This window comes from Girardinichthys multiradiatus, chromosome 17 (genome assembly GCF_021462225.1).
Source record: "Girardinichthys multiradiatus isolate DD_20200921_A chromosome 17, DD_fGirMul_XY1, whole genome shotgun sequence".
NCBI lineage: Eukaryota > Metazoa > Chordata > Actinopteri > Cyprinodontiformes > Goodeidae > Girardinichthys > Girardinichthys multiradiatus.
The window spans coordinates 30601998-30625239 of NC_061809.1; the positions used below are offsets into that span (position 1 = coordinate 30601998).

At 44.1% G+C, this 23242-nt stretch overlaps 2 protein-coding genes across 3 annotated transcripts; both read right to left on the reverse strand.

Annotated features, from left to right (window-relative positions):
- Window positions 1-71: 71 nt before the first annotated feature.
- On the reverse strand, window positions 72-5063 carry irf5 (interferon regulatory factor 5). The gene is made up of 9 exons (XM_047390461.1): window positions 4904-5063; window positions 4469-4669; window positions 3675-3861; window positions 3565-3590; window positions 3460-3487; window positions 3065-3379; window positions 1986-2375; window positions 1798-1916; window positions 72-1724 (listed from the first exon to the last, which is right to left on the reverse strand). Exons 2-9 carry the CDS (start codon window positions 4640-4642, stop codon window positions 1479-1481), a joined length of 1485 nt encoding a protein of 494 aa, XP_047246417.1. The 5' UTR covers window positions 4643-4669; window positions 4904-5063; the 3' UTR covers window positions 72-1478.
- Window positions 5064-10962: 5899 nt separating this feature from the next.
- cdhr5-rs (cadherin-related family member 5, related sequence) lies at window positions 10963-22882 on the reverse strand. 2 transcript variants are annotated; one of them, XM_047390233.1, is made up of 15 exons: window positions 22710-22882; window positions 18713-18792; window positions 18407-18615; window positions 18282-18338; window positions 18111-18203; window positions 17935-18021; window positions 17713-17823; window positions 17403-17567; window positions 16851-16941; window positions 16667-16773; window positions 16389-16589; window positions 16189-16311; window positions 14080-14158; window positions 13694-13884; window positions 10963-11795 (listed from the first exon to the last, which is right to left on the reverse strand). In XM_047390233.1, exons 2-15 carry the CDS (start codon window positions 18777-18779, stop codon window positions 11403-11405), a joined length of 1974 nt encoding a protein of 657 aa, XP_047246189.1. In that variant the 5' UTR covers window positions 18780-18792; window positions 22710-22882; the 3' UTR covers window positions 10963-11402. The 2 variants fall into 2 exon arrangements, with proteins under 2 accessions (XP_047246189.1, XP_047246188.1); XM_047390232.1 differs by having other exon boundaries at window positions 17713-18021.
- Window positions 22883-23242: the final 360 nt, after the last annotated feature.

Below are 23242 nucleotides of genomic sequence, written 5' to 3' on the forward strand. Positions count from 1 at the left end.
CTGGTTCCAGAACCAGTTCCAGTTTGTCCTCATGGTGGCGCTAGAAAGCAAAACTCTGAGAAGTAAGCTAATTATTGGGATTGACCCTTTATTCATCAAAGTAGAAACATGATTTCACTGGTAAAGGTACAAAAATGTACTTTGAAATACTACATAAACAATGATATCGAGTGTTTTACTGTTCAGTGCCTGTAGTACACCAGTGAAGAGTGTGTTCTGATGGACCTGAGTCGGACCGTCTTCAGGTTCTACCTCTAGGTTTGTAGCAACATGTTCCAACAGGCGCAGCATGTTTCCAGCTCAGTGACACAAGCCAGGAGGAAAAACAAATACTGCAGCGGTGCCGACCGACATCCTGAACCCGGGAACAAGGAAAGACCGGACCTCAAAGATCACAGCAAAGGATGGTACCGAATATCCCTGCCTGAACTCCAGAACAATCATTATTTTCCTTCCAATGAGCCAGGCTGTAAGGAAATCTCTTAATTTGGGCTTAATGATCATTAGTTTTCAGCTGCTTATCATCTCCAGTCCAGTTCTGGAAGGGTTTTGGATTAATGTGGCTGATTGTGTGTGGTTCAGTGTTTGGGTTATCATGACACTGCAGAGACCATCAAGGTTCTGGCTGAGTTATTTTGGGTCATGGTGCAGTTGGAAACCAGTGTGAGGTAGCCCTGACCCCTAAGTGGAGGTCAGTGTGTCAGGACAAACATCTCCAGCAGCTGAACAGGATCTGAAAGTCCTGTGTTTAAGAAACATTTAAGACTTCATCGAAAACCAGAACCAGAACCTGCATCACCCTCCAGCTGATCATCTACATTATGAGAAGATGTCTCGGAATCACCTTGTTGGAGCTAAAGTTCTGCTGCATGTCTCACTAACTTATCTTGGCTCTGTGTCGCCACAGCCCTGCTTCTCCACCTGAGGTCTGAATGATTTTCATCTGAAAACGGTCAGAACCAGAGACTGGAACGAGTCAAAAAAGCAGCCAAAGTCCAAAGAAAGACCTTTAGAACAAACTATTGGTCAAGACCCATTTAAAAGATCACAGAAAATTCTGGCTGACAGTTTAGGACTGGATCTGGAGAATTTGGGACACTACTTTGTATATAGAGATGTCAAAGTTTGGGAAGAAGCCAAACACAAACCCATCCAGAGTGGACCAAGGTGGTGCCCCACCACTGAAACTTCTTAGCTATGCAGGCAGAACACTGGTTGGGCATCCTGAGGTATTCTTCAGAACAAATCATTGGAGCTTTTTAAACACAGCAAAGCATAAATCATGAAGCTGGAAGACTGCTTCATTCAAGTTCTGGTTGTTTCTGGTCCACCAATGATCTGTAAAAGTATGAAATAAGATTCTGTGGAATCAGTCAGAGAAGCTTTGACCCGAACCCTTCGTGACTTCAGTGTCAAAGGTGACCGGACCAGTCCAGTGGCTCATGTTTCCTGTCCAGGATCTCATTGTGAGGGAGGTTTCAGCTGCAGGAGAATCCACTCGATGCGTTGCTCATGGAAGCATCCAGAGACCCAGGGGGAACAGTGGGGGCCCAGGGCCCCTGGGCACCCAGTTGGTTCTGCAGGAGCCTTTGCAGTTCTTTAAACTGTTCCACTGTCTGGTCCTTCACATCAGGGTTTGAGATCTGCAGCCGGATACTGTCAGTGGACCAGTTCAGTTCTCCTGAGAACATCTCTGTCAGGATCCGAGCCACCACAGGAACCACCTGAAGCCAACAAGAGAACCTTTACAACCTGGACCATAAGAACCCAGAGCAAGTGGCACATCAGCTGACTGACCTGGACTATAATGAGTTTCTTCTCTTTTGGTTTCTTGTCTGGCCAGTCTTCTCCAAAACAGAAGTAAACCTCAAAGGGTGGAGGGTTTGGAGCTTCACCTTTCTGGAACAAAATGAGCCCTGAGGACCAGAAGAACATTCATTAAACAGCACCAGTTACAGAACCCCAAACAGGAGTAGAAAACAGACCTTGCAGGAATTCATTGAGGCTAAACACTTTGATCCTTCTCTCCCTCTCCATTGGGTTTGGTGGTCCCTGTTCTGGCATCCCTTGTCCTGACCAGAACACCTTGCACTGACAGAGGCGGATGGCATAAATATCCTGCTGCTCAATCTCCAGGATCAAACCTCGGTCCATCACGTCCAGTAGAGCGTCTGTGTAGAACTGCTGCTTCTGGTTCTGGATTTCCGATGTTCCTGGGAACAGGACCTGCTGCAGAGTGATCGGCCCAAACAAGTCCACCTGTTCTGGGGTTGGTTCCAAGTGTCCGTAGTAGAGCCGGCAGCCCTGGGGGTTGCTGACAGTTAGAGACCCCATCGCTCGGCCCCTGTAGAGGAACTTCAGGTCCAGATCTGTTACTGCACCAAGAGTGAAAAAGCTTTGGTTAGATGTATCAGCATCTGTTTCAGGGGTTCCAGCAGAACACAGGTTCTATCACAAGAACCCGGTAACCCAATGCCCTGAGCTGTGATCACACTGAATTACATTTCTAAAGAAAAAAACCTAAACTATACCCTGTTCCTGATGCCCGTCCCGTCCAGGTAAGGTTAATCGTGACGTTCACCTGCATACACTCAGCCAGCTGGGTCAGCCAATCAGCTTTTAGTCACCAGTAAGAGATGATGTCTTTACAGAGGCCTGTTAGGACATGTTTTACTGATAGAAACTAACGAGTCCATAACATCGCCTTTAGGTTCTGAAGTACGGATGAACTGTTCACGTGTTTGCTAATCTGGTAGGTCTTCGTTAATTATGGGGTTCCACAGGGTTCATTTATCCATTAAGCCTGATGAACTAGTCAACTAGTTAGACAACTAACATGTCTAAGGCATCAGCACTGGTTGCCAAAGCAGAACTTCATGGTTGGGGAAGTCGGATCTTCATGGACTGAACGTTTGTCGGTCAGCTGTCCTCTCTGAACCAGGCCTATTGTTGAGTTTATTATATTTTAACCACTAACACACTGATGGCCACAGTCAGAACATTCCTGCTGTAAATAATCAGAGGAACTAGAGCTACTTTGAACGCCTTTGGACATCAGACTCACGTGGGACGCTGCTCAGCAGATCATACTTGAAGGTTTGGTGGTTCCGAGAGTCTGTCTGGATAGACTCCATGCTGCTGGTCTCCATTGATATGGGCTGAGCAGCGGAAACTGTAGTAGAAAGCAAGTTCAGGTCCTGGAGTTCATTAGGAAGTTCTCCAGGTGGGCCAAAGCTCCCTGGATCCACCACTGGACCCCGCGGCTGGAGGTCGGAACTCATTGGTAGGAGAGGCATCGGGATCACCTGGGGAGATCCAAACGTCCTGTTGGAGGACAGACCGAAGGGGGGGAAGGAGGTCGGTTCGTTGATCCGTGGGTCTGAGGAGACGATATAAGGTCAGACTGGATTACCAGCAGCTGCGTTACCATGGAAACACGGATCAACACCTTTCACTTACTGATCGTAAGGTCCATCAGGTTCGGCATCTGAAAACATTCATATGGTTTTAGTTTGTGAGGTGAAAAAATGCTGAGATAGTTGTTCAACAGGGTCCCTTCCTCACCTCCTCATCGTCGTCCTCAGCGCCGTCTGAAACAAAGACCAAACAGGTATCAGCACCAGGTATCCTTCAGAGTTCAGGCATGAATCAAAGCTGGTCCAGGTGCGTCTCACCTGCGTGGCCGGGCACGTCGCACACTTCATAGATTTTGTAGGGTTTGAGCGGCGTCTCCTTGGTGCCGTCATATTTCAGCTGGAACTCCCGGCTCTTGTTCAGGGCGCAGCGCAGGTTGGCCTTCCACTTGGCCGGGTCGGGCTCGTCCACTCCCTCCTGGTATTTTCCCGTCTCCACAGCCCACGCCTGTCAGACACAGAGCATGGAGGAAACGTTTAGAGCTGCAGGTTTCAGGACTGCTCACTTTCTGCTTCTACTTTCAGAACTGGTTCAGGAAACACTTCAGCACGTAATCCGTGGCAGCAAACGAGATTTAACATGTTTCAGCCTGGGTGGAGCCCAGTTCTGCTCGGGTCCTCTTTCTTCCAGCCTTTATGTGCAGCTTGGACCAAGCTGGAAAGTGTCTGGATACTCTACCCTGAAGGTTTCTGTTTGCTCTGAGCTGATTCTCCTCAGCCTGACAGAAAAGAGGAAGCAGGGGTAGAGAAAGAGGAAACCATGAGAAGCTCATGATTGAGTTCTTCAGAAAAAGCATGAAATGAAAGCTCACACCAAGAGGAAGTCCAACTGAAAGGCCTCTTTGTTTCAGGGTGAAGCAGAGTGACACGCAAAAGAAACATGTACTGGGGCTGGTACTGCTCCCAGTCCCTACAGCTTAAGGGCCAGTTCCCCTTCCCCATTCTGGGCTCTCTGCTCTACAGCAGCTAAATGGACCCTTGGAAAGGTGGGTCTGGAAGTGTCCTGGCTTTCATCTGGACCCAGCAACCTGCAGGACAGAAAGTAGGAATCATACCTTAAAGATGGTGTTCTCCTCCTCTGACACGGGTGTGTGGCGGGTTGCGTGCTTCCAGGGGATCTGGAAGAGCCGGTGGGCCGAATTGAGCCACTGGAGACCCGGATATCTGCCGCTGTTCACCTGGGCCAGCAGCCAGGGCTTCAGGCGGATCCTGCGGGGGTGGATGCTCATGGCTGTGCAGACTAGGAGTTCTGGGAGCTGTAGGTGGAAGGAGTAAGAACAGATGCATAAAGTTGGAGCGGTGGGCAGAGTCGGGCTCCATGAGGCCCAATCTGGTTCCTGAACTGATCTGGAGTTTAGTTAAGTTTTCATGTCGAGGTTCTGACACAGAAACCAGTTCGGTGGATGAACCAGTATTCAGTTCATAGTGAGTTAGTCTCTGATGGCGCAGGCAGATCTCAGATCAGATCACTCTGAGGATGATGGACTCACCTGATCTCGTTTCCTGGTTCCGGTTCTGCGTGCTCCGCTCCTAACGGTCAAACAAACAGGCTAAATGCTCGGAGCCGGGACCGCATGACAGTCACAGAAAGTCCCTGAGAGCCGTTCAGCTGCAGTAAAGTGAATCTGGAAAACTGCTTCCGCTCAGATATTCTGCTCTTTTCAAAATAAAAGCTCCCGGTGTAGAACTCTGTTCTACAAAGATATTTTATTGGTGATACACCTGCTGCTGTTGTCTCATTAATCAGAAGAACAACGTAGGTTCACATGAAGCCGTTTTATTTACAGGAATCGTGTATATTTTGAGTCCACCTGTAGCACGTTTTATCAGAACCTCGATCAGTCATTGAAGTTTCCAGGGGCTTTTATTTTGACAGCTCTCATGTAGTTTCCGGTGAGTTACCTGTGCCCACGTGTGGGTGTTTTTCAGTGAAAGTTCAGGTTCCTCTTACAAAAAAAAAGTAAAGAACCAGCCAGAGATCCAGACTGAAGAGACCAGCAACAGAGGATCCAACTGGGTCCTAGAAGGTCTAACCGAACACATGGCTGTCCTGAAGGAGGTTCATGTATGATCAAATATCTCAAACACCTGCCAACTTATTTCTGGAACATCAGACAATCTTAGAAAGTTTCCATCGGTCCATGGATGGGTTTAGATCTGGGCTGGACTGGGACAAATATGGTCCAGGTGGTCCACCGTGATGATTGATCTCTGCAGATGATCCTGAATAATGTCTACATTGGTTTTAAATCGTGAATTATTCACACCTTCCTGCCCAAAGATATAAAAATTGTCCTGTTTATGTTTTAGTTTTAACAAATGATATTTAGGGAGTTCATTATAACTGCATGGCTGTGGGCTGCATCACTGATAAAAACTGATGCTAAACACCATATCTTATATTAATGTTAATAATAAAATGCTGCTAGTAAATGATCTTAATCCGAGCCACAGTTCATGTCTGTTCCATGAAGGGTCCATTTCTAAACGGTTTCCCTCAGCAGCTTTACTGCATGAACGTTTACATTTAGCACAATAATGTTGTCGTAGTCAATTAGCATAAATTAACTATAAATGACAGAGGTGGAAAGCAGATTTTGGGTCAGTCAGGATACTGACTAAAACACCAGGACCTTAATGAATCACTTCAGTTAACTCACCATGTGTTCAACTCCTCTCTCCTCACCATAAGACAGGAGCAGAAAGGTGTTAAAACAGATCTTCATTCATTATTTCTTTATGTCCATCCTTGCTTTTGGACTTTTATTCATTTATTAGGTCTGTTCACTGGCCTGAACAGTCTTTGTTGAGGAGGAGAGGAAAAGGTACATCATCCTGCCTCTGCTTCAGACACACTTCCTGGTTGTCCTCATTACAGCTGAGACATTTTCTGTCTTTGAAATCATTTTCACCTCCAGTGTTTGTAGGTCATCTGGAAGTCTAAATGAATCCTCACAGAGATTCAGTGTTTGGTGTATCGGGAGATCCAAGTACACCAGAGAAGTTCTTGATTTGTTCTGTGGAGCCATGAATCAGAACTGGAACTTTTCAAGAAGTGGGTCAGCGGTTTGTCTTTCTGAGGAAGAATGAAGCATACATTAAAAAGCTTGGTGGTGACTCTGTCATGCTGTGGGCTGCTTCATATCCTCTGGGACTGGAAACCTGCTGGATGTGGAGTACAAGATGGAATCAATATAGTGTCAGGAAGCTTGGACATTACTGGACCTTCAAACAGGACAATGATCCCAAGCATTACTCACAGTTCACCAAGACTTGGTTTCAGATCAAGTTCTATGGGCCAACCAGATGTGTTTGGAGAAAGTTCTCAGATGGCTGCAGTTTCTGGTTTGACCAATAGGAGGCAGTAGCTTCTCTATGGATCTATTCTACAGAAAGCCACTAGGTGGCGGCAAATAACTGTAAATCATGTGAGAGTGAGGAGTTCAAAGATGATGAGGCAGCAGAACTTCTGGAAAATCAGCTGAAAGTTGATTCGATAAACTCATAAATAAGCATTTTTTTTAAATAAAATCTCCTAAGGTGTAGGCAAGGCAAGTTTATTTATTTAGCACATTTCAGTAGCAAGACAGTTCAAAGTGCTTCACATGAAGGAAAAAATAAAAATAAACATAATAGGCAAAGTTCATTACAGTGACATAAAGGTGATTTAAAAAATAAAGAGAATAGCATGATGGATAAGAAAATGAAAGGAAAGTTGGACTGAAAACTTAACTAATAATGTATAGATGGCATAGTCAAAGGCCGCTCTAAACAAATAAGTTTTTAATCTTGATTTGAAGGAACTTAGAGTTTCAGCTTTTACAGTTTTCTGGGAGTTTTTTCCAGATTTGTGGAGCATAATATTCCTTTAATCCTGGAGATGTTCTTTAGGTGATAGAAGGCCGACCTTGTTACTGTCTTTATGTTCCTCTGAAGGTCCAGGTCTGAGTCCATCACTACACCCAGGTTTCCAGCCTGACTGGTGGTTTCTAGCTGTATTAACTGAAGCTGTGTGCTAACTTTTAAACGCTCTTCTTTTGGTCCAAAGATTATTATTTCAGTTTTGTTTGGATTCAGTTGAAGAAGATTCTGGCCCATCCATGCATTGATTTCTTCTAAGCATTTACCCAGCGCTTGAATGGGTTCATGGTCACCTGGTAACATCGTAACGTATAGCTGTGTGTCGTCTGCATAGTTATGATAACTTACGTTGTTGTTTATTAAAATCTGAGTTAGGGGGAGCATGTAGATATTGAATAGAAGGGGCCCTAAGATGGATCCTTGGGGAACGCCACACGTGATTTTTGTGGTCTCTAATCTAAAGTTACCGGTATACTGACACAAAAAAGTCCCTGTCCTTCAAGTAGGATTTAAACCAGTTGAGTGCTGTACCAGAAAGGCCGACCCAGTTTTCCAGGCGCTCTAATAAAATGGATCAACAGTGTCGAATGCTGCACTAAGGTCCAATAATACCAGCACTGTGGTTCTTCCACAGTCTGCATTTATACGGATGTCATTGAACACCTTGACAAGAGCCGTCTCTGTACTGTGGTGAGCAGGAAGCCTGACTGGAAGACATCGAAACGGTTGGTCGTTGTTAGGAAGTTGTTTAACTGCTGAAACGCAGCTTTTTCAATAATCTTACTGATGAAGAGGAGGTTTGATATAGGCCTTTAGTTCTGTAGTAGCAGCTTGTCCAAGTTGCTCTTTTTCAATAGAGGTTTGATATTTGCTGTTTTCAGGGCCTGGAGGAAAACACCTGACAAAAGGGACGTGTTTATTATTTGTGTTAAATCAGATGTTATTACAGGCAAAACTTTCTGAAGGAAAGCTGTGGGTAAAAGATCGAGACAGCAGGAAGAAGAGCTTAGTTGCTGTACGATTTCTTAACTTTAATTGGAGCAATTGAATCAATGATGTCTGAGATTTTAGAATGAAAGTTATCTACCAGCTCATCTACAGTGTTACAGGGCAAAGTGGAGGTAGAAGAGTAAATCTGGTTAAAGGTTTCAGCAGCACCGTCCTTAAAGATGCGTTTTCTTATCATGTCTCTTTGGTAAACTGAGTCATTGCAGATGATGCTTCAAAAATAACAGAAAAGTGGTCAGATAGAGCAACATCAGTTACAGACACCTTGGAAATGTTTAGACCCTTAATGATGATCAAGTCCAAAATATGTCCCTGTTTGTGCGTTTGCTGTTTAACATGTTGAGTCAAACCAACATTTCTAAGAGAGTCACATAGATCTATTGGACTTCTGTCTTCAGGATTGTCCATGTGAATGTTGAAGTCTCCCACAATAATTAAACAGTCATAATCAACACATATCACAGATAAAAGCTCATTAAAATCACTGAAAAAGTTTGTTTTAGACTTAGGAGGCCTGTAAATATTCAAGAACATGGTTCGGACCGGGTTCTTTACTTGGAGAGCCAAATATTCAAAAGAGTCAAATTTCCCCAGAAATACTTTTTTACACTCTAATAAATCTTTAAACCTTTTCTTTGCTGTCTGCTCTCACAAAGAAAATTGTAGTTCGGAGGCGTCGCCTCTATCAGAATGGGAGCTTCATTAAATTCATGTAAACATGTTTCTGTTAAAAACAGAACATCAAGATCGTGGTCAGTGATGAAGTCATTGATTAAAAATGATTTTCCTGACAGAGATCTAATGTTCAATAAAGCCAGTTTATATGATTTAGTTTCTGATATTAACTCTGTGTCTGGTTGTACCTGACAGTTTATGGCTTTTGTTGATAGTTTATTACTGTCTCTTATCCTTTTAGCTTTGTTCTTTCCTGCGGCTTCTTTAAGATGTTGGTTTAGTAGCAGGGCCTCGGCCACAGGGGGTGTTGAATGGAGAATGCCTGCTGTTGGTTCGGGGTCTGCTGATGCTGGTTTGGGGTTTTCAGATGCAGGTTTAGGTTCTTCTTCTGCTGCTTTGAGCTCTGTTGCTGGTTTGGGTTCTTCTGATGCAGATTTAGGTTGCTCTGCTGCTGGTAGGACTAATAAAGTAGTTTTTGGTTGCTTTGGTGTACATAAAAGGTTTCTGGAAGGTCAGAAACATCTCATCCTGAATAGTTAAGTTCTCCAAACCTTGAGAACTCAGTATTGTCCCCTGTTGATGAAAAACTTTACAGCTGGAGCAAATGATGCAGCTGGATTAACAGGAACACTAAATGTTTCGAGTTCTTGAACTTAACAACGGACTCAGCACATGAATAAGTTTTATATAAAACTATATTATTTATTCCATTTTTTTAATTCATTGCTTTTTGAAGCTTTTGATTAATGTAATGTCATCAACATGTTATTATAGTGACATACTTGGCCAGTTATAACTGAACCTCATTTAGTATCAGCGATGAAGAACCCGGATGGCCGCAGTTCTGTTCATATTCACCAACATTCATCTTATCAGCATCAGATGCCCCATAATTATAAACCCCATTATAACATATTATAACTCCACTATAATCACTTTATTACCAGATTATTTCTGTTTCTGCTTTTTGGATTTATTTGCTTTGAATTTTATGTTTCTTTGTAAAATATATTTCCTGTAGTATATTTCTTGATCTTTGGTTCCTGTAAAATACTTCTGTTAGTCTGTGAATCACCGAATGGCTTAGCACCAAAGTACATTATTGTTGTCAGTGTCTCAACCACACAGACCTCTCAGGTCTTCTGGCTTAAATCTACTCTTCACACCCAGAACCAGAACCAAACAGGGAGAAGCAGCTTTTAGTTCTTATGGTCCACTAATCTGGAATAAACTCCCAGAAATCTGGAAAACCACTGAAACCCTAAATTGCTTTAAATCAAGATTAAAAACTTATTTGTTTAGAGTGGCCTTTGACTGAGCCATCTAAACATTAATAAAGTTTTCAGTCCAACTTTCCTTGCATTTTCTTATCAATCATTTTATCATTAATTTTTTTATCTTTTTTATTATCATCTTATCATTTTAATTATCCATTTTTATCCTCTTTAATTATTTAGGTTCGTTAATTACTTTATGACCTTTATTCCACTGTGATGTACTTTTCCAACTATGTCTCTTTTTCTTTTTTCATGTGCAGTACTTCTAATGGTATTGCCACTGAAATGTGCTATAAATAAAATAAATAAACTTGCCTTGACTTCGTCTCCATAAAGATTAACCTGTAGCTGGAACTTCTGAATCGGTGAACTGTTAGCCAATCATCTAATTCCACATCATAAATCTGACCTGAGGAGTTCTGAGAGACACTCTTCATCCCCAAATGTGAACCTGCTTCATTGTCAGATATAACCCTCATCTCATAAAGTATACAATGTTTTGTGAACTCTGGGTCAGAACCAGGACAGGTACAATGTTCCCAGTGATAGTGTTTCTTTTGAGGCCTGCAGTGTTCTGTTGGAGCAGATGCATGTCACACAAACAGCAGAAATGTTATTTAATTGGCAGAACGGTAGAAAATATCTGAAAATCTAGTGAGTGGCTGTTTTACTTAGTGCAGAAACACTGTTACATCACAGAGACAGATCTAGTCCAAGCCTGAAAAATGGAGGTTTTACCCAGAAACAGGATTTTATTCAGATATTTCTCTGCTATATAATTTCAGCCCAGTTTCCTTTCCGGTCTGGATTTGTCTTCACATGAGATCGACTTCAGGTTGGTGCAGAAAATTCAGCTTAGCTGACTCCACCTCAGGCTGTTACCGTTAGGGTGGAGGTCAAAAAGACAGCTCACCAACACCCCCCGGTGGTCGCTATGCTTATTACTGCAGGTTCAGTTAGAGTCTCGGAAAAAATCTTCCTGCTGTTGGTTCACGGAATGTTTTTAAGCAGAAATCAAACATGTTTTTTAAAAATGATCTCTGAAAGCCATTTTACATTAAACCCCTCCAAAAAGTAAATATGAGTTTAAATCTGTTTGCCAGTCAGATGTTGAATCTCTCAAATTGCTGCTGTAAAGTCTTGATTTGTGATTGGCTGGAACAATCATTTAAGTGTCCTGTGATTGGTCAGTCTTAACTTCCTCGTCACATTGAGGTGTCCCAGCATGGACCTCAGTGCACTGACCTGTAGACGGCAGACCTACTGTGACATCAGGGGTCCTGTCCCACCTGTAAAGTCCACTTTCAGGTTTCTCTACAACCATGAACAGATCCGTCTGAAAGTGGCAGCGACCAGCTGGATCACTGAGGCTGACCTCTGAGGATGGAGCAGGAAGGCGGGGCTTGGACGTGCTGTCTGCTGCTGAGGAGGAGCAGGAGGTTAGAGGAGGAAGAGACTGCCGCCGAGTGTAAAGTCCCTGTCTGCCATGGAAGCTGTCGGACTGTGAGGAAGCCTGACGACTGACAGACTCATCTATAAACCCTGGAGACCTGGAGCTCACCTAAAGGTCACAGAAGAACCACAGAGAATCGGTCTGAGAAGTGACCAAACATAGATAATCACCAGTATTAACCTTTTATGGTACCACGTGGTCATAAATGGTGAATCATTAACTTTAGCTTTCTCCGAGTTCTTTGATGAACTCCAGCAGGGGACTGTGATGGAAGCCAAATAAGAAACAGAATCCAAACCCAACCAGACTCCAGTGTTGGCATTCAGCAGCTGGCCGGTCAGTGGTGCCTTAAGCAACCCCCCCCCCCACCCCATTTTAAGCCCCGTCTTGCACCAATTTTTAAGCCACTACAGATGCATAGGACTTTGGGGTTTATCTGCAGTCAGCAAGCTGTGCAGTCTTGCATACCTCAGCCACAAACCTTATTAAAATGCAGTTTAGATATACACATCTGCATTCATTGCAACATTTCACAGTTCCACAGACACAAATGCAAACACCGTCAGTTTGAGGGGCTGGGGTTGGGCATGGAGGGTGTTTATTCAGGGGGGGACATGGCATGGTCCTCTTTTGCTCCCCTTCCAATGCCTGTTCTGGTTCGGCAAGGACTGTAGATGTCTTGGGAGTCTCTGACGGCACCATGAGGGACTGATGGGGCTCTACTCCCCCTTTGATGGGGTGTTGTTTGTGTGGATGCTCAGGCCATGTCCCAGAGTGGTGTGCTCCTGTCGGGTGGCCTATGGCTCCTGGGGATTAGTTGGGCCAGCTGTGGGCTGCAGGTGCTACACAGGGCTTTGGTGGGTATCCCTCTCTCTTGACCTCCCAGGGGCTAACTCACCAGGTGGGGATGGTAATGTGTGTGCTTCCTACCTTGACCTACGAAATTACTCTCGCTGCTATGGGCTTCATGCCTGCCTGGCATGTTGGGGGATCTGTGAGGGTCTGCCCTACTTGGTGCTGGGCGGTCTTTCTGTTGGTTTTGGTGGGGGATCCTGGGACACCATGGGCACTGGTTCCCGGGCTTGGAGTTCATGGCGGGAGATGGCGGTGTGGCTGGGTTGCGGGGGCTACCTGCTCCACATCTTACCCTGTAACTCTTTGGCCTGGGGCTGCTGCTCCTGTGTTTCACTGATGACCTACCTCGGTGCGAGGCATATGGCTGCCCTGGGGTGATGCCCTGTGTATCTACAGTATATGCCTGTGGCCTTTTGAAGCCAAGTCCACCTGTCCCTTGCAGCTGTTGGGTGCTGTCTGTTGCAGGCTTTCAACTTGGCTTAGAGTTGGTGTCTGAGCAACCCCCCACAGGTCAGACTGGGAAAAGATGAGTGACCAAGTCCTGAAAGTTTGGAATTCAACAATCCTGCAGACATGGTCTGTCCTCAATAATCTGAGACAAGGACACAATAATATCACTGATCTCATGCAAGACACCTTTCAGCCCCCTCCAGGTGCCACAATTTCTGCCCCCTGGAGGTCATTCTTGATGGACTTGTTGATCCATTCATTCAGAGCATTCCTCCTGCATGCTGAACTGTTTTGCCAGCAAGTATTTTCATCCAAAGTTGTAAAGTGAAACTGTAGGTTTAGAAAAACGTGTGCCACTGTGGAAAAAGAACTTTGGAGAAGATGAAGGTCCCACAGAATAAAATCTTTTCATGTGAATTCGCAGCAAACATGTGAGAAGACTGCATCATCTAAAACCATTTCTACAAACATACAGTGTAAAGGTTAGTCTGTCAGCTTTAGTTGGTCCTGTTTCAGTTCCTCTCAAGGAATCATGTCTTTATCTGTTCCTTGACTCTGGAGCTGGTCCTCCAAAACTTTTAATCACAAACTCAGCCGCTCTTTACTCTCAGATCAAGCAGGCTTATTCACACATCCCTTCAAAATAAATTCATCTCAATTAATTTAATGACGTCTTTAAAACTCTGTTGTTTTATGATCACCTTAGGATGTTTTCCAACCGCAATGGCTGGGAGGACATTGGCTTCCTGAGGCCGTCTCCTCCTGACAAATCGAAGCAGCAGAAACAGGAAGGCTGACAGAAACATCAGCAAGATCAGCGCTGTAATTCCTCCTGCCACCCTGCTGTCCACAACTCCAAAGAGCTGCTGCTCCATGAACGCACCGTGAGGAACTGAATCAGAAAACTGCATGTCAGTGAATGCACCATGAGGCACTAAAACATGAAGAGCCCTTGTCAGCACTAAAAGAAAGAAGTAAGGTCAGTGAATGCACCACAGTATGCCACTGTCACATGCTTGTAAACTGTAATGTGAGTGTGTATACCTGTAGACACGTTCACTCAGGGCTACTCAGGCTTTGTCCTCACCTGCCTGTCCTCGCTGCAGGACTTCAGTGTCCACTGAGGATGAAGCTTCCTCTCCTGATTCTTCATCCCTGGCAACAACCTGCAGAGTCAAAATTCCAAGGATTGTCTGTGCGTTACATTCATCATATGTGAGCTCTGTAAATGGTAGCGGAAAGTCTTTTGCACTATTAATACACAAGGTAATCCAAAATACTTTACAGAACATCAAATGACAGAGAGAAAGAAAATAACACAACATAAAAGTGTTGCATACAAGAAACTAATGTTTAAAACAATTCATTAGTCAGATTCTTTGATCAAAGCTGCTCTAAACTAAAATGTTTTCGGTCCTGATTTAAAGGAACCATCAGTTTCTGCACATCTCAGGTTTTCAAGTAGTTTGTTCTGGATCTGAGGAGCATGGAAACTAAATGCTGCCTCTCCTTGTGGTCAGATTGTCTATAATCATTTCCCCTACTTCTGTGTTCACTTGTGGCTCTGATGAAGACACAGCTCTTGGTGAAACATTTGTTTCCATATAATTTGTACAAACTCAGGAATGTATTTCAACCCCAAATCATTTAGTGCTTTATGACCAATAGCAGAATTTTAACATCTATTGTTTGACAAACAGGAAGCCAGTGTAGTGACTGTGGAATAGGTTCTGATATGATCCATTTTCCTCCACAATATGCAGACTAATATTCAGGCCTTTCTGTTTCTGCTCTCAGTGGAGGAGGAGGCTTTTCTCTGTCTCCCGCACCCTCCCCTATCCGCCCTGCTTTTGCTCTGTGTCTTGTCTTCTTTTGGAGCTCTTTGCATATCTCCAGAATTGTGAATTATGGATTTGGTCAGTTGGTCTCTCAACGCAATTGATCAAATTTTCTCGACGGGAAGACTGGGTAAGGGAGACCCCTCTCGTCCAGACGAGACATTCTTCTCCGGATACACAATGGACTCCTGGCAGAAGAGGAGGATTGTGTGTCTGACAATGATGTCAGTCAAGGATGTGAAAGATGTGTACATAATTGGATATCTGATAACAGGATTTCTGCTTTTCGGAGTTTGTGGTTACCTGGCATATCGTGAAATTGGGAAAACGTCGGCAGCAGTTCTGGCCATTGCAAAGCTGCCTGGTTTATGTGAAGGGATCTGCAGAGCATGTTGCTATATGTTGTCTCATATATGTGTTGCTTATTTGTGCTGAGATTTTTTGATATCTCAAACTGTATCCTGCTAAGGTTAAAATGTGAAATATGTTTTTTCCCCTCCTCTTACCTAATGTGGTCTTTCTTCTTATCCTCTTTCTACCTAAACGTGGCTTCATACATTTTTAGATTTCTTAGAAGGATTGTATTACAACTATTTCATACCAGTGAAAGCCAAATGTTATTAGTATTTGAAAGTTTGGACCTAAAGTGGACCTAAATTTGGACCCGGCTTCTCTACTTACTATTTGAAAGATGGGACCACAGCTGCCTCATACCAGCGACCTCAAGGATTAATATTGTCATTTTTCTTCTAGAACAGGATGAATTCCTTACCACAGAGGATTTAATGATATAATTACCTCTATTAAAATGGTTGGATTAGAACCAGCTATTACCAGTAAACCCCCAAGGATTATTAATGTCATTTGATTTGTTTTTCTGTATCATTTTAATGTTTTTCCTCATGTACAGCACTTTGAGTGCCTTGTTGCTGAAAAGCGCTACATAAATAAACTTGACTTAACTTGACTAAAGTTATCTACGAGGTCATCAGTTCAGGGCAGACTGGGTGATGGTGAGAAGACCTGGGAGAACATTGCAGAGGTGCTACCATTGATGCAGCGTTCTGTGAGGGATTCTAATCTGCATTCATTTAGGGTTAGGGCTTGTTTTCCCTCTTGATTCTTTTTTAGAAATAAAGGCTTGTTGGGTATCCTGATGGATGAAGCTGAAGTGGATTCACACTGAGAAGCGTTTAGTCTTCACATTGGGCTCCAGCTGATTCTCCTGCTCTGCTTCTACCTGAGGTCCAGGAAACAGTCTTAAAACAGGCCTTGAGATGTCCAAACATCACACCTCAGTTGTTTTCCTATCAAACATCAGCTACACCAGTTCAAGTGTTTGCGTTAAATAAACTCACCTGCAGAATGTGTCTGTCGAAGGCTTGCAGTTTGTCCGTCCTGGCGATCAGAACCCCCTCCTGCGTAACGTGGAACAGTCGGGATGGTGGATGAAGGAAGAACCGGATGTTTGGATTTACTCCCTGCATTTGGACAACAGTGATGAGTGTACAGGTGGGACAGGTGGTGATAGTACAGAAGGAGCAGTATGCTTTCTTACATCAGGGAAGTCCCAGTCAAACACCTGGACCTGTAACACTTGGTTCCCATATGTAGAGACGATGGAGGCAGGGCTTGAGCTTTGGATAATGAACCCCTTGAAGGTGGTTGTGTTAAAGAGCGGCGGGAAGGAGTTCACACTGAGAACTCTGACAAGAACTGTGGCCAGACTGTACTTTAACCGGTCCTCTACCTGACACACCTGGACAGGAGCAAGAGCAGGCTAATCAGAAACACATTAAGGAGACTGGAACAGGACGAAGGAAGGGATGTTGTTACCATGACAGTGAGTGTAAAGTTTGCTGCTGGTTGTCGGTCGTCCACAGCTCTGGTCAACCTGATCTCACCTGTCCTGTTGTCCATCACAAACCTGCCATGATCATCACCTGTGGAGTCAAATTCACACCTGGTCACACCTGGTCACTGCTGCCATCTTACTTAAGATCCTTAGACTGCTGCTGACCTGACAGGATCATATACAGGAGAGGAGCGTTAATTCCCCGATCTCCATCCTTGGCTCTGATTGGACCAGGAGAAAACTCCAGAACCGAGTCCTAAAATTGAAATTAAACACACCTGGAGGCTGAAGCTGTGTTAGCAGCTAAACCATCACCCAGGTTCTTCTCCTTAGGCTCAGAATGTGCTCAAAGATAGGTGAGTGTTTCACATGCCTTCTGCTGTAAAATGAACCCACAAATCTGGGCATGTCTTCTGTTTGCCCAATCATGTTGCTAGGCTGACCCTTCCTCTCCTCAGCAACCCTCTCCAGCTCCTCCTGGAGGGTACCAAGCTGCAGGACTCTGAGGATTCTGGGTCTCCTCCAAGTGGGATGTACCAGGAAACCTCCAATGGGAGACATCCCAGAATTGTTCCCTCCTCTGTCAGCTCTCAGATTTTAAACATTGCAGCCCAATCAATAATACAATCTGGTTCTGTTCTGGTCTTTGTAGACCAACATGTTACGGTCATTCCTTTAGCAGAAGCCAGTGTTTTGCCTACAGGTATTGTTGTTTACCTGGTACTTCCGTGTGATGTTGGCGCTGTAGGTTGGGTTCACGCATACCGGAACATCTGGGGACACTGGTGTGCAGGGCAGGAAGTGTGGATACTGGTCATCAACATCCTCAATGTTGATGGTGAGGACAGTAGATATGTTGAACTTCTCCTCAGTGTTTGATTCCTGCAAACAGAATTACCCAAGACCATTCAAGGCCGCATCTTCCATTTGTATTGAAGTCAAAACTTTTTAATTTCTCAATGTTCATAAAGTAAAATCTCTTTGGTGTGTTGGAGTCCTGTTGGACCCGTTTACAGCTGACCTTTACCTGAGCCCACATAATGATCTGCAGACGAGTTCTGCTCTCATAGTCCAGAGGTTTGTTCAGCACCACTTTCCCACTGTTGGGCAGGTCGATCCTGAAGAAACATGCATCTTCCTGCAGGTACCAGAAAACAGGTGGCGCAAGTTTCCTGACAAGAGGTTTGCTTTGAAGAATGAATCTAGAAACTTTAATGCTGAATGGGCCCGAAATTAATGGAGACCCTACCGAGGACTGGTCGATGGTGTAGCTGATCATATCTCCATCTGAGTCGACAGCCTTCACAGTAAAAACCACAGAGTTTACTGCCGCAACCTGCAGAAGGATAAAGAACCAAGATTTAATTGGTTCTTGGACAAAACCATGGGTTGAAATCCTACAGGTTCTCCTGAAATCAGTTTCACCTCACTAATGCTGAACGGTTGGATGGTCTCCTCCAGAAACTTCGGTTTGTTGTCATTTTCATTCTGAATCTCCACCAGAATCCTGTAGTGGCTCTGAAAGAAGTTCACATTGCTTTACTGGACTGACTGGTGTGGCTATTCTCTGCTGATGATTGTGTTCTGTGGACTCACTTGTTTGATATCGTCCTCATAACAGGTGAGCTCAGCGATCAGAAAAGGCCCCAGAACCTGAGAAAGAAACATGTTTCCATTAATCAAACAGGTTGGACAGGGTTTTAGGTGAGGCTGAGCCATACCTCTCGGTCCAGGACTCTGGATGCAGACGAGTTGAGTCTGATAGTCCGACCCTCTAAATAGAACCAGTTGGCATTTGGTCCGGTCAGACACAGACGGACGGTATTCGCTCCTGGGTCGGATCTGATGCTGATGTCTGAGATGAACTGACCAAGTGGACTGTTCTCTCTGACAGATGCAAAGATGTTGGAGCCCCCCATACACAGACTGGCTGAGGACCAAACAGAACCAGCAGTTGATGGACTGAAGCAGCACCAATAACTGCTTGATGTGATGATATTATTGGATGATGCAGAAAATGTTCTCACCTGTAACAACATGGCAGGACACTCTGAGAGCTGCCTGCCACAGCAACAGACAGAAAGACCTTGACATCTTCCTCCTCCACCTGATCAATAAACAATCAATCTGTTCCATCAGACAAATCAGCAAATAAAGTTGCATTTGTATAAAACAGGGAGTAACAGGACCATCATTGGTGTCAGCACCTCTAGAAAAGCAGGATAAATGTCAGGTTGCTGCTCTGGAGCATACAAGTGTGTGTAAGCACTATGCTATGTTGAAAAGACTTATTCTGGTTTTTCCTCTTGTTTCAAACCTGCAGTATCGATAATGTAAGTCTAATCGCCACAACACTTCTCGTAAATCTGGGAAGGGTTTCCAAATGATCTGAAGTCCATCATCCTTCAGAGAGGGAAAACATATCACACAGCTGCCAATCTTCTCAGGAGTGAACTTCCCAGCAGATTCAGCCCAAGGTCAGAGCGTGAAGCTCAGAGAAATGGCCTGAAACCCAAGACCTCCATCTCAGACTCTACAGACCTCAGTTGGCAGGTTAAAGGTCATGACAGTATGGATTTTTGGAAGAGCTGAAGGAGAAGGTGTCTTCTCTCTAAAAAAAAAAGCTGCCAACAGGACTTGGGTCATATAGCTGCATCTGAATGAAAGACAAGATGTCTGAGACAATGTCATCTGGACAGACAAGACCAAAGTAGAGATGTTTGACCAGAATGGACACCAGGACACATCAGATCAGTACAAACATCTCACACCAAGTGTCAAGCACGGTGGTGGAGGTTTGATAGTTTGGGCTTGTTCTGCAGTCACGGGACCTGAGTACCTTACAGTCACTGAGTGGACCATGAACTCCTCTGTAGAACTAAGTATTTTAGAGCGAAATGTGAGACCATGTGTCCGACAGCTAAAGCTTGGTCCAAACTTGGTCATCAACAGAACTATGATCCTAACATGGCAGCAGATCTACAACAGAATGGCTGAAAGAGAAAAGAATCAAGGTGTTAATGGCCTAGTCAAAGCCCCAACATTAGCCTGACTTGAAATCTGGTTTTCCTTTTACAGAATTAAATTCTGTGCGGCACAGAGCTGCTGTGTTTAATGCGGGTCCCGGGTTTCCCATGTGAGAGCAGGTTGTTGTCCTGAGGCGGGAACAGTCGGAGGTCAAAGCTGCCTGAGTCATGACCGTTGATAAGAACGTGAGTAAACTGGAAATGAGTCGGGCCATGCTGATCAGGGCTGATTGTTTGATCAGAAGCTTCAGTGAGGCTCTCTGACTTTATGAAGCCTCAGTTTGCTGAGCTGCCATCTCATCGGTGTGTTGAGCTTGTTTTTCTCTTTTGACTCCCTCAAGTTTAGTCCTAAATAAACAAACAAACATAAATAGACTCCTGCAGGGGTCGCAGGAGTCTGACTGTCCCCTCAACATGTGTTCAGTGAACCTTGAGAAGGCTCAAGGCTGTGTCCCCAGAAGGTTCCTGTGTGTGGTGCTGGGTAAATATGGGTTGGCAGAGTTGTTGGTGGTCAGGTTTGGGAACCTCAGGGTCTCATCTTTCCTTTTTACAGGTGGTTCTGTAGGTATATTCAAACCATGACCTTCAGCATGCACCAGAGTGGTCCAGAACCTTTCCTGCTCCCCTCCAGATATTGCAGATGAGCAGCGAGGCGTTCACTGACCACTGTGTGTACTGAAGTGAGTTGCTCCCACAGGCACAGACCACTGCTCAAGCGTTCAACTAACCCAGTTCTTTAGAAGGGATTGTTCTCCATTAAATCCTTCCTGGAAGGAGCTGCTTCACATTCCAGAAATTAAAGTCCCAAACGTTCCTTCAGAATCACATCTCCTGCTTTACCTCTGCAAAATGAGGTATGAAGTTACCTGTCTGTGTCCTGCAGGACACAGAATATGTTTTACTTCTTCTCAAAATGTTTAGGGTCTGGACTGAAATATACTGAGCTCAGCTTTAGCTTGCAGATGATTCTAACCTCTGATAAAAGGTGACAAGTCCACATTTTCCCTGTTTTAGCATCAAACATCTCGTTAACCCTCCATCTTCCATTTACATGTCAGCTGCGACTGTAAGGAAGTGACTTCATCTCTCTGTGGTGCTGAGGATGCTGTTCTTCTCCTGGTTCCACCTGTAGAAGGTGGCAGCACCAAATTGACAGATTTGATGGTCATGTTGGTAAGTTCACGCTGCTGCCCGTTCATGTTAGAGATGATCGTGACATCTTCTGTGTTGGCACTAAAGAACTTCCCAGATACACTCCAACAAGGTAAAAAGCCATATAATAAAGCATCTCTTATTGCCGCTGCATGATCTTCTTATACTATGATTTCAAAAAATCCAACCGTTAATCTGAGAACATTTGAGAGTTGGAGCAAAGAGAGGGATCATTCTTCTGTAAAGTGTCCCTCTAGATCAGGGGTGTCCAATATCAGTCCTTAAGGTCTGGTGTCCTGCAGGTTTTAGATGTGTCCTTGTTCCAACCCAGCTGATTTAAATGACTAAATTACCTCCTCAACATGTCTTCAAGGAGGCCTGGTAATGAACCAACCATTTGATCCAGGTGTGTTGATCCAGGGTCACATCTGAAACATGTAGGTCATCAGCCCTTGAGAACCAACTCAGGACACCACTGCTGTAGATGGTCCAGTGTCCTGGTCTCTCTTCAGCCGGCCACAGGTTTTCTGCAGGATTTAGTTGTGAGGACTGAGATGGTTGATTTAGCGTCCGCTGAACATGTTATCTGTTCATGACTCATTTTGGGTTTTCTGGCTGAGGAACCAGATTTTCATTTAACCTGTTAAGCCCTAAGGGTTTTGGAAGCAATTTCTGCCTGAAATTACATACCTGAAATAAATCAAGTATAGCCACACAGTTCTAAGGTCTGCATGCAAACCTTTGGCACCTGTGTAAAGGTAAGACATAAAAGAATATTTTTTCAAGTGGAAGCACTATTGTAACAGTTATTATGTCTGAATTATGTGTTATTAAACCAAAAACAATGAAACACACCACACACAGCCCAAACCGCTGGCAGGTTCATCGGGCTTAATGCTCAGGGTGCCATGCACTCTAATAGGGTTTGGTTCCTGGGGCTTTTGGAAGAGAAACAAGCCCACAACATCACACATCCTCCACCATGCTTAACAGAGGACATGAGGTGTTTTCTACCCATTCATCTTTTGTTTCACAGCAGACCCACCTGGATTGGTTGAATCAGAGTCTGAGCTTGAAATCTCACAGTCCCCGTTAAAGACCCTGTAGAGTTTAACAAACTCAACCTGTTTACATCTGTGATGGTGGGAGAGAAAAGACCAACCAGTTGTAGATCATCTTGTCATGGTTGCTATGGTGATTTGGTGATCCCAAGATGGGATCTTAAACAGTGAGCTTTACAGATGTTTTCACCTCTTTTCTCATCCTCCTCACTTTGCATGGTGTCACATCATAGGCCGATTTATACCCGAGCAGAAGAGGAATTCATGGATTAATAATTAAATGTTTCCAGACATTCTGACCAAATTATAGATTGATAGAATAAACTAGAAAAATGCTTCAGTTACTTTTATTTTAAACTCTTAAATATGAATTTATTTAAGAGTAATGTAACTATAAAAGATTGGAGCCACAGATTCATTTTGATCTTTTGTCCCTTATTTAGTTAATCTAAATCAGATAAAACACAATAACAACAGTAATAACGGCTACATCATTGTGCAATATTATAATTTTAGGTTTGTAGTAAACCTGACTTTAAGGAAAGTAATAAAAACTTCTTTCTCATTATTCTGGCATTTAGCAAATAGGAATAATTTAATTAATTCCGACCTGATTTAGCATCAGGAAAATAAAGGTTTTATGTCTTTTTTTAAGAGCCGATGTAGAAATCAGGGTTGGATGCAGTAAAACCTGAACCAAGTAGCTTCAGTGCTGGATGAGCTGGTTTAACTGGATCCTGCTGGTGCAGTAAACCTTCAGATGAACATAAAGTAAAACTGCTCACCTCTCTGTCACTCCTGCTGGCCTACAGTCGACCGGTGTCTCTCGGCCTTGTTGCCTTCAGACCTGATTTCAGCCTCATGTTGTCACCGGTTCGTGTCTTCGTGTTTCAGCTGAAAGGAGCTAGTTGTGGTCACAGTGTGTGTGAGGTAGCATTAGAGAGCTTACGCAGCATTAATGAGCAGGTTAAGTAGGCCAGCAGGAGCCTGTTAGTTCCACCTGCTGCTGCAGCTCGTTATCAGCTGATTATCGGCTCAGCTCTGACTCCTTCATGTTGTAATTAAACACATTCAGGAAGTGAACTCCCAAAAACTCTCTTGCTTTGAATATTGGATGTTTGTGGAGGCAGAAACCTCGGAACATAAAAGGACTCAAATGCTGGTCCGGGGGTTTCCAAGGTATGTTAACCCTGAATTCAGGGAAACTCTGGCTCTTCTATTCCTCTAAGAGAGCTAAGTCTCACTCTAAGTATATCACCATGGTAACAGACCCTGTATTTCCAAATGGCCCGTCTATTTGAAGCAGCCGTCTGACAGG